General features: G+C 42.1%; 1 protein-coding gene across 1 annotated transcript in view; it reads left to right on the top strand.

Annotated features, from left to right (window-relative positions):
• Positions 1-12,107, top strand: part of DST (dystonin) — a 484,671-nt gene that overhangs the window by 395,692 nt on the left and 76,872 nt on the right. The window contains exon 68 of the mRNA XM_015408298.1: positions 5,713-5,814. Coding sequence (XP_015263784.1) covers positions 5,713-5,814 — 102 coding nt within the window. The remainder of the gene's footprint in view (positions 1-5,712; positions 5,815-12,107) is intronic.

Below are 12,107 nucleotides of genomic sequence, written 5' to 3'. Positions count from 1 at the left end.
CCGAAGCAGGTCCAGTTCAAGCTTGCATTTTTATAAGGTTGACTTACTATTTATATCTTAAAGGAAAACATACCCAAATACAGAGGTTACTCATTAATACGTTTATTATTGTTTAAAAGAATCTAACATAATTTCTGAACCACTTTACAGTGCATTTCACAAAAAGTTGCCTTACCTAAGAAAATCCACAAAAGGGTGTGTTTTTTTTGCAATTTTCAATTAGATAAATAATCTTTTTGAGAACAAGAGTTCTTATATATCTTTCTGACTTTAATCTAAAACTACACCAATTGATATTTTAATATAGTATTACTGCCTACTTACACCTTTTGCACACCACTAGGAGCACGCTGAAAAGAAGAGGATAACTGGTATTCACCTGTTTTTCCCCTCCATTTACAGAGAACTTCGCAGCATTGTTTTGTGCAAATATGCAACACGTCTTAACATATTAAATTTTCTGTATTGAGTGCTATTTGGTACATTAATATTGTTCTTTGCCTTTTAAACCTGGTTAATTGACTGTTTTTTATTGTTGTGATTAACATGGTAGCTGACAAATCAATTAAGTTCATTAATCAACTGCTTCTGATTGTTGTGATTAATTTAAGAATTGACAATTTAATTAATCTTATTAATCAGTTTTGAGCTTAATTGTTACATATCAATTTAGGAAGAGGAGGAGCATAGGGAGCAATTTTGGTGTCTATTTGGAGTTAAAGTTCCTTAATCCACAGATAATTAGGCAAAATATTCAATTAGGAGTTGCCTGTTTGAACCCATACTGATCATGGAAAATTTAAAAATAAGTTCAGTCAACATAAGAGGTCTTGGCAATTTAATCAAAAAGAAACGAGTGCTGCAATATGTGAAATCACTTCACGCGTCTATCTTATTTATTCAAGAAACACACGTGAGATCCAACGCTGTTCCAATACTGAAGACTCGGTTATTTCCCATACAGCTTCAAGCCCTGGGATCATCCAAGTCCTGTGGGGTTGCAATCCTGCTTTCAAGGAATATCAATTTTGTTTTGAAAGATACAAAAGTGGACCCCGAGGGCAGATTTTTATTTGCAAAGGGGACGATAGATGGTCACATGATCACTTTGGCAATGATGTACGCACCAAATAAAAATGAACTTACCTTCTTACAAAAAACTTTTACCTTTCTAAACCTTTTTGAAGAGGGTGACTTAATCGTTGGTGGGGACCTGAATCTTGCTGCAGATAACAAAATGGACAGATCAAACTCATCATCAAGACACTTGAGCTCAGCCCATTTGGCTAACCAACTCTCAAATTGTTTCAAAATTTTCATTTATGTGATACTTGGTGGGTACTCCATCTCACAGAGAAGGACTATTCATTCTTCTCAGCAGAACACTAAAGATAGACTACCTGCTAATCTCGAGAACACTTCTTCCACAGCTGAGTTCTGCAAACATTGGCACACATCATCTCACAGATCATGCATAGATAGAGTGTACTTTCCGAAAAAACCCAGAAACTTGACACGAGTCTTTTATTAAAGGAAACAACAACACAAAATAAATTAGAAAAGGAGATCAACACTTTTTTGCGGAGAATCCTGTCTCAGACATGACACCAGCCAACACCTGGGACACAATGAAGGCGGTGATCTGAGGCTCAATTAAAACTTGACACGAGTCTTTTATTAAAGGAAGCAACACGAAATAAATTAGAAAAGGTGATCGACACTTTTTTGTGGAGAATCCTGTCTCAGACATGACACAAGCCAACACCTGGGACACAATGAAGGTGGTGATCCGAGGCTCAATTTTCTCATTGACATCACATCTGAAAAAAGAAAGAAAGTTAAACTAGAAACATCTCAACGAATAGCTGCACTACAAAAAGAGCACAAACACACAGGAAACAAGAAAAGATGCCAAATTAACATCTGAACGTAAGATTTTGGAATCTATGGAGACGACACAAATCCAACGAAACCTTTGTATATAAAACAACGCTACTGGCAAAAATTGCCGAAAAACATCAGTCTCTTGTCTTGGAGGGTGACAGAGAGAAAGAGATAACTGGTAGTGGGCTCTCTTAAGCATCACTCCGGTAAGGTTCTCACTGCACCTAAAGACATCACTCAAGCTTTTGCGACATTCTATGAACAACTATATCACTTTAATCATCTTGACACAAGGAATATTTCGACCTACCTTGAATTCATTAGCCTTTTCGAAGTAATCTGATACCATCTCTTCTCCAGGTCTGCAATAAAGTACTCAGTGACGGTCAAGTGACCGAATCCTGGCTGTTACCTTCCATCATTTTGTCCATCCCAAGGACAAAAAGGATCCAACAAACCCGGCCTCATACCATCCAATCACATAGATTAACAGTGACGCAAAAATCTTTAACACAGTACTGGCAAATCGCATGAAGACAATAATACCGGAATATGTATATCCAGACCAGACAGGCTTTATCCCTGCTAGACAGCTAACTGATAACATCCGACATACACTGAACATCATCACAGCTGGGGGGGAAAGTCTCTCCAACACATTAATTCTTGCATTAGATTTTGAGAAGGCCTTCGACTCTATAGAACCAGCATTCATGACAGCACCTTTCCAAAGACTAGGTTTCGGACCCAGATTCCTGACAGTGCTACGCCTTCTAGAATTAGAGTTAACGGGCACAACTCTCGTCCCACAAGGCTCCCTGCTTTCCTTCTGATTTTTGCGATGGCAATTGAACCACTGACAGAGGAACTCTGTAAGGCGACAGACTTCTCAGGTCTAAAAATCAATGGCACAGAACACAAAGTGAAAGTGTACACAGATGATCGTCTCCAATCCACAAAAATCTTTACCGATCATCTGTCAAATCTTAGATAGTTTCGAGAAAATCTCTGGTCTCCGTGTCAACACACAAAAATCAGAAATATATCCCATTTCCATATCTCCAGACGTGAAAGCCGCTTCGACACAACAGTTCCACTTTTTATGGGTGCAATCTTCATGGAGGTATCTCGGAGTACAAATACCGCTTGACCCCAAGAATTTACAGTCCTGTAATTTTCATAAGCTGTACAAAGACACCCTACAATGACTATAAGAATGGAACGCTCTCACATTCACGTTAATTCAGAGTTTTATTTTCCCAAGCTTTCTGTTCCTTTTCAGGGCACTTCCCATCAAGATTCCGAATGCTGACCTTAAATTGGGCAAGACATGTTAACATCATTCATATGGGCATTCAAGAAGTCCAGACTTGACTGGCGTATCTTATCCCGACTTGCACTCAAAGGTGGTCTTAACCTGCCAAATATAAGGTGTTATTATCAAGCAACGACCATCTCCAACGTTCTGCAAATGATGCAAAGCACATCGTTGACCAATTGGATGGCTATAGAACAAGATTTTGTTGCCCCACTCACTTTACAAGAAGCCTTCTGGAGCCCCAAACTGCAACGACCCAAGCAAGTTTCTGACAATCCTTATTTGACACATACACTACAGATCTGGGACAGACAGAGACAACAACTGACATCATCTATCTCACCACTTTCAACTTATACTTACCAAGATTGGTTCCCCCCAGGTCAGGAACCAGGTGCTTTTCAAGACTGGATGAGGGCAGGCTTCAACTGTCTTCAAGACCTAGTCAAAGAAGGAAAACTATTAGAAAAGGCACACTTTGAAGAACAAATCGGCAAAGCAATCTCCTGGCTCCGTTATTACCAACTAATGAGTGTCATAGAACACATATCGAATAAAGATGTCTTCAAGAGACCCAAGTAACAATTTGAAGTACTTCTAGTAACTTATTTAGAACACTCAAAGCATCTGCTCTGAAAATTGTATAAAATTCTTATAGATTCCTACAGCACACCGAAGATGGCATATCAAGCTGTGTGGCAACAAGACCTTGGGATCAATTTGTTGGACCATGAATGGGTATTGATTTGGTTCATGGGGGCAAATAGATATAGAGTTCATAAAATTAGGTTTCAATTTTTCAAATTAATCTCCCATTGGTATTATACCCCAAGTCGTCTAAACCACATGAAGAACACATACTCACCGCTGTGCTGGAAGAACTGCAGAGCAGTGGGAGATTATCTGCATTGCTGGTGGAACTGTCCCCATGTACAGCATTTCTAGGAGATTGTAGTTGCTGAAATATCCAAAATGACATCACAAACACTCCCAATGACACCAGAAACCCTTCTCCTACATCTCAGAGATCCAGCAAAAGGTGAAGACTCTCTTATACACCTAACGACATACTTACTGGCAGCAGTAAAAGTTACCATAATCAGCCACTTGGAAATTGACTAAACCCCCAGTGGTGGAGGAGTGGAGAAATAAAGTGTGGGAGCAATTTATTATGGACAAAATCAATGACACTTTGATCACATCTCAATCATAATCTTGTACGACACACTCCAAATTAGTGCACACCTGGTTTCCATTCCTTCAGTACATGACAGAAAAAGACCTACTGCCACAAAACCCGAGTTTTGCATCTTGGCTTCACTTCTGATTAAATAAAACACCTAACATATAGACAACATGATATCCTAACTGAACTTATTATCCTTACCAGTAGACGGTACTTCCAGGCAACTCATAAGTGGTGAATTTTACAGAGCTCCTCTTAATTAATTATACAGATTAATTATACAGTTTAGCAAATTACCCTTAAAGCATTCTCCGTTTGTTCCTGGCTTTTTGCTGTACTACGGCCCCGGTAACACCGGCCGGGAAGCGGCCTCTCTAGCAAAAGGCTCCATGGGTTTAACCCCTTCCAGGGCTGCAGAGGAATGCAAACTGTGTCCTCTGTCCCGTCCCCTCCAGGAGGAGCTTCAGCCGGGCCGCCCTCCCGCCACATCCCCCCTGCACCTCCCCCTCTGCCGCCCGGTGCAGAGAGTTCCTCTTGAGCAGGCTGAGCCAGGAGTGGGGGGGGTACGGAAAAGAGGAGGGGGCTGTGTTGTTTGTTTTTAACGAAGTGTGTGCATGCGCCATTGGGTGCTTGTGTGCATCCCGTGGAGACTTTAAAAAAAACCTTTTAGCGACAGTACATGGGCGGGCGCCAGATGCCACGACCTATCACCGGAAACGCGATCAGACGCCCGCCCTTGCCCCGTGGTTTCTGGAAACTAGTACCTCAGAGGTACTAGTTTTTTAAGCCGCATCTTTGGCAGGAAGCCTCGGGTGAGCCACGGGAGCTCTACGCTTCCCAGATGTTGCGGTGTGATCGCGCCCGGAAAATCTGCCTATCTTCCGTCTCTGTAGCATGGCTAATGCTCCATGTGACCGCAGCCTACATGTGTAATCCCTCTCAATTTCACTGTTCTGCTTATTTGTAAATTCATACTGTTACAGAGTTTGTATGTTAACAACAAAATCTAAATAAAAGGTTAAAAAAAATGAAGCTAAGGGCCTCTAAAATTAAGTCAGGTAAGTCAGGTAAGTAAAGCACCAAAACCAGGAGTGGATGGGATGTCAATCCTAACTGAAAGTCATCTACCTACCTCGTTACATTTATCCAGTGATATTTAGCAAGTAGCTAGATTTTTTTTAACCTGTGATGGTTTAGCAAGACCCTTGTACCCTTTTTCTATAGCCAATAGTTATAGAAATTTTTGATTTACATTTTAGATTAAGCAATATTTCTTGGCATAAGTTTCCTTTTTTATTCAATTTGATCTCCATTTAAAATACAGTTAAATTCTGCTTGGGATGCTTTGAATAAAACATGGAAGGAGCGTGTTGACAAACTTGAAGAAGCCATGCAGGCTGCCGTTCAGTATCAAGATAGATTGCAGGTAAGACTATTTTAATAGGGGGGAAATTTTACAAGTATTTTCTACTTTTTTTTTAAGACAAAGATTTTTCATTGATCAGGATGTGGGTCATTGGCTGTGTTGACAGTAACCATATTGGCTCCCTATTTCCTTGCAAGGAAAATCTTGGTTTGAGCCTATCAAAGTGCCAATGGCTATATATTGTAGATTCCTGACTTCTGACATCAGCTAGGAAACACCCTATTTGGTGACATTCGTGTGTCAGGTACAGAAGGTACTTGCAGAATTCAAACATTTGTCTCAGTGCATAATAGGACGTCTTGTATGTGTGGATTTTTGATGGAATTAGGCATTTTAATCTGATATTACTTCTAGCATGTATTTTATTCTGTTGCTGTTATTTGTGTTGATAAAGTAGCATTCTCCACTGGGGGGGGGGACTTCCTGATGCTGCAAATTCAAATACAGTTAATAGATAGATGAAGGCATGATTCAGCCTAGGGTTTCCAGGTCCAATTTTGTCCCCAGCGGGGAACTTTGGGAGGCATTCCCAGAGGGGGTGGGGTGTCCCCATTGTGATGACATCACGTTGGGGACATCCTGCTCCAAGCCCTACCCCAAGAACAATTGCAGGCAGCCACCCCTCTCCCTAAACTCCTGCAAGATTTAAAGGGCCCACCGATCAGGTGGAGGCCAGTCCCCGCCAGCTGAAAGTGCTTAAAGGGACCCTTTAACTGCTTCCAGGCAAGAGGACCCCACACGCCCAATCGCCAAGTGGTATTGCTGCTTGGAGACCAGGCGTGCAGAGTTAGTCCCCGCCAGCTGAAAGCACTTAAAGGGACCCTGTAAGCACTTCCAGCCAGTGGGGCCCCACGCACCCACAGCTGGAGGGCCCTTTAAATCTCTCAAGAGAGAAGGGAGGGGTGGCTGCAGGTGTTTGGGCTTGGGGGCAGGGCTTCCCCCACCAGCCAGCTGGTCAGCTGGTGGGTTGAAGCCCCCAAAAACGGGTAAACCCTTGCCCAGTCCAGGGGTCCAGCAGCCCTAATTCAATCAAATGTAAATACTTTAACTTTGACTGGATTGTGATTTAAATTATTCTTCCTACTGTCATTACCGTAATAGAAGGACAAAGTAGCTGATGTCTTATGTGCAGTTCAGCCCAGGCTAAGCACTTTTAAGTTCCATTGACTTCACCAGAAAAGAAATAAGCCAAATGAATCTCTTAGAAAAATAAAGTTCTTTACATATTGTTGCCATCAGTTAAATATTGTATTTTGTTGCTAACATTAAAGAGCTGTTTTGACTTATGACCATAAGTAAGGTCATCTGTCAATGGTCATAGATGAGGAGCTAAATTGAAATGTGTCCCTGTGATTATAGTTATTTCTTAAGACAAAATGTTAGATGATGATGAGGGATGAATGGACTGACTGACAGACCTATTCATAGTGATGTCCTATGTGTTATGCTCCAGTGTGCTTTAATTTTGTGCAGTGCCATGTTGGTTGACATGAACTTTGTCTCCAGTAGAAGTATTTTATAGCTGCTTCTTTATCATCTATTCATATGTTAAAATTATCGTTCTAGTACACTGGTTGAGTAATGGGGTCACTCTATTTAGCAGTACATTTTTCAAGCAAGGTTTTTAAAAAGATAAGTCATTAAATGAAGCAAAAACTTGAAATGTTAAAATACATTTATCTAAATTTCCAAACCTAGTATCGTCCTCTCCTCCATTATGAAGTACTATATGTCCAGTTTTTAAAAAACACATTACTTAGAGAATTATTAACATTCCTAGATTTAATTTTTGTTTCAATAATATCTTGGCTATTCTGTTCAACAGATTTTTAAGCTCAGTTTTTATTGTAGCTTTAATTATCATAAAATAATTCCACCTATCACAGCACACCAAATCAAAGAAAACAATTTTGTGGTTGCACTTTATCCTTATACTAGCCTGACACCCGTGCTTCGCTACAGTATTTAACTTCCATAAATCCAGTTATAATACTGATGGTGTAAAGTTTGAAATGTAACATTTGTTGTAGGAATTCTAATGGAGAAGATTGTAGTGTAAATAATGAAGTGAGACATATGTACTTTTTCTCTCTCTACTGAAGGACCTCTCTGTAGACTGCTGGGGTGGGCTCCCTCATGACTTTAAGCACCCTGCAACCACTGCTGCACCTGACAAACAACCCGCCTTTTAGGTGTAGGAGGTGGGGGGAGGGTGTTGGAAGCCGTCAGAGAGGCTGGGCCAGCAGGATTGCTAAGGTGATCCTGCTAGGGCAGCTTCCCTGATGGATTAAAGTACCCTACACCGGACAGACATCCGCCTGTCTGGTATTGTGGGGGATCATTTTTAAAGGCATCAGGGAGGCTGGGCCAGCAGCAGGGCTAAGGCAATTTTGCTGAGCAAACCTCCCCGGTGCCTATAAGCATCCCACCTCCTCTCCTACACCTGACAGGCAGCTGTCTGTCCAGTGTAGGAGAGGGAAGAGGGAGGAACATAAAAACATAAGAGACGCCAATGTTGGATCAGGCCAAAGGCCCATCCAGTCCAACACTCTCTCACACAGTGGCCAGAAATACCAGGTGCCATCAAGAGGTCCACCAGTGGAGTATTAGAAGCTGCTGTGGAGGTGGGGCTGGCAGGATCACTAAGGCATTACTGCTGAGGCAGAACTCCCTTGTGGCTTTAAGCACCCTGCAACTGCTGCTGCATCTGACAGACAACTGCCTGTCAGGTGTAGGAGGGGGGAGCATGTTTGAAGCCATAGGGAGGCTGGGCCAGCAGCTTTGCTTCACCTCACAGGCAGTTGGCCACTCCTGATTTCCTCAACTGTCATTAGCTCTCTGTAGTCCCCTGTAACTGTTTTGTTTTACCTCAGAACACTGAGCTCTGCAGCTGACCAATCAGAGTGTGGGGGTGCAAGGAGGCAGCAGCCTAGCAGCCACATAGGAATCAATGGGGGGAAGCACATTTTCCTCCTTTTGACCCACTTAGGGGTCGAATTTCTAAAAATCCCTTCTTAGTGAGCATCTATGTCACGGTAGGAGTGCTCTCCCTGAATTTCGTGTTTCTAGGTCCAGCGGTTTGGCCTGAGCGTTGATTTTATGGTGAGACGACTTTCTTTTATATATATAGATTTCTTGTTCCAGAAATTTATAAATGAAAACTGTCTGTCCATAAATCTATCTAAATACTGTTTTTTCTGATGGACGTCTAATAGGTCAGTTTAATAAGCTGCATTCCAGATTTTTCCAACTCATCATTCAATGGTAATTGACCCTCATATTTCCATTTTTGTGCTGACATATGACATAATATCCATTCATTATGCAATAGCAGTGCAATTACATCCTTGAAACGTCTCAACAGTGGAACAATGAACATCTTTTTCCAAAGTTGAACAATTTTAGGGAAGGACCAAATATGAAAGAGATCTACTTCCAGTTTATAACATGTGCGTGTTCGCCCTCTCTCAACCTGCACTTTCTACCTGACACCATATATAGGGTCTTGGCAGAAGGGCCCACAGGGCCTCAAATCAGAGAAGGGAGGGGGTTGTGCCACCTGATTCCTTCTCTACTCTGTTTCGGGGTCAGAGCTGGGACACGACCATTCTCCATGGTCTGCCTCCAGCCCTCCCTAAATCGTCCTTCTTGCGCTGGCTCCTCACCACCCCTCCCTCCACCAGGAAGTTCAAGAAAGTGGCTAAGCCACTTCCTGGAGCATGAGCCTCCTGGCCCACCTCTTCTTTGGTATAAGGTTTCCAGCCTGGGAAATTCCTGAAGACTTGGAAGTGGAGCCTGTGGAAAGGGGAATATGAGGAGGCATTTCACCTAGAATCTGTGGTATATCATAGTGTTTGCCATCTGAAGCTGCCGTTTTCTCCAGAGGAACTGATCACTGTAGTCTGGAGATCAGCACAATTCCAGAACTTGGGCCCCACCTGGAGGTTGGCAACCCTGCTCTAATGGGGTGTTGTTTTGGTGGCCTGTCAGTCAAACTTCTGCTGCCACCAAGCTGCTAGATCCTCCTGGGCAATCCATCCATCACAACATGGCCCTGTCCCTTTCAAGTCCACCCCAGCTCAGCTGCTGTGGCTGCCAGTGGTATCTGGCTTGCTTCAACCAAAGCAGGCCATGTTGGAGTTGCAGGAGCTGGTGCTCGTGAGGTCAGGCTGCCTAAGTTAGTCCTGTTGGGGCTTCAATCCCAGGGGCATTTGATTATAATGTTTATCCATATAATGATGACACCCTGATTATGTCCGTCTGATTGCATTTATTTAGTCTTTTTTTAGTCCCACTTTGCTCCCCAAGGTGACCCAAAGCAGCTTACAAAAATACTAAAGTACAGTTTAAATAAACAAATAGTGTACATGAACAAGGTACAGTTTAAATAAATAAATAAGCTGGGGGAAAAACAAAGAATGTACTAAATCGCATCCTGGACTGGACCTGGATCTACTGTGCTGACTCACTCAAGGCCACAGACTGTGAGCCACGGGCTGGGAGCTCAAGGCCAAAACCACACAACAAAAGGCTTGCATCTCTAGCCAAGCCCGCACTTTGATTTAATCAAGTTATTGGTGAAAGTTAGGTTGCCGTATTATTGCATAACTTACCAGTCTTGGTAAAAACAAAATATATTGAAGTTTCCAGTTAATACATGAAAACTTCTGTTTCCACTCCCACATTTGGCAAGGTTAGATTGTTGAGAGGAAGCAACGCTATGTATGGTGATATTGTCCCTTTCTTTCTTTCCTCTTTCAGTAGTCATCCAAGCAATTGTAGACCTTGCTTTGAAAGCTTTATTTGACTAAAGGATCCCAGTTATACATTGATGCCTCTTCCCAGCATTCATTTCTTGAAACTATCCCCTAATTGGAAAGCAATCACTCCCATAGTCTTTGTTTAGCACTATCTCCAATATGCACTGGTTAGCTTGTAAATTTGATTTATTCAGAAAAAGTAGAGTCCCCCCCCCCGAAGACTAATTATGAAAGCTCTTCATTTAGGGTAGAAAAAAGTGCTCTTGGCTGTGGCTATGCGCTAGTGTAAAGGTAAAGGTTTTCCTTGCTAGTATAGTAGTTCTACAAACATGAAATTGAGCAAACTTCAGAGGACAGTGGAAAACAGGAGGGCCTGGCGAGATCTTGTCCATGGGGTCGCGAAGAGTCGGACTTGACTGTGCGACTGAACAACAACAAATAGTAGTTCTTAAATAAAATACCTGCAGCTGAGTTGGAGCTGAAGTGTGAGTCAGCTCTTCAGGCCTACTAATGCATAATCTATGATTGTTCACACATCATTAGTAAGTGAAGTGGCCTTTGCTGTCTACTTTCTTGAATGTCCTGAACGTCCATTTTCCTCTCGTCCTGTGAACCCTGTGTGGATTTATCACCACATGGGTTGGGGTGTGCTAAGACTGTGCTAAGGAGGGAAAAGGAAGGAATAATGCCCTATCTCCTGTCAGCATGACTCTACTGAGAGAAGAGGTGGGAAGGGCAATTGCATCCTGTTTCCCTCCACACTTCAGCACTGCCCCCCCCAAAGACCTGCTTCATTATTTCTGTGACCTTGGAAATCAACTTTCCCATGGTTGGAAAAGACTGCTGCAGGGGTGGGGTGGGGTGGAAAATGTCCTCATCCCTCAACACTTTATACTGAGAGATCACTGGATCCAACCCATTGTTCATTTCCCCCCCTCTGTTCTCATGTATGTTTCTGCCAACTGATGGAACAGTTCATACAGGTGATAAAGTAGGCTTGGTTCCATGAACCCTTTTAGGTTTTTAAGGTGCCAGAAAGTTTTGCTTTGCTGACTCATATGGTGTTGGTTTGTTTAGAATAGAAAGTAGTTGCCCAAACACCGTCAGAATATGTAAACGTAGGGGAGAAACCCAATGTAAACTTCTCGATACATTGAAATCTAATTAAATATCCCTGCAGTGCAGTGCTAAGCAGACTTATACCCTTCTGTCCATTGGAATCAATGTGACACATTCCCAGTTTTATTAAAATTGTATTGTATCAAGCATCATACCAGTACTTTGCTGAAGTGTTATTTTCCCTACTATTAAACCAAATTATTTTTATTTATTTATTTATTATTTCAACTTTTCCCCCGCCCTCCCCGCCAAGGCAGGCTGAGGGTGGCTTACATAAAACCTAGTAAAAAAAAATATGCATCACAATTTAAAATACACAATAAAATACACAATAAACAATTTAATACGTCAATGGTGATCCAAATGTAGTAAAGTGCATTTAGGACACGTTCAGCAGTGCATCCCCTCCAGGAA

This window comes from Gekko japonicus, unplaced genomic scaffold (genome assembly GCF_001447785.1).
Source record: "Gekko japonicus isolate JY-2015 unplaced genomic scaffold, Gekko_japonicus_V1.1 scaffold383, whole genome shotgun sequence".
NCBI lineage: Eukaryota > Metazoa > Chordata > Lepidosauria > Squamata > Gekkonidae > Gekko > Gekko japonicus.
This window is presented reverse-complemented; position numbering and strand designations above follow the sequence as displayed.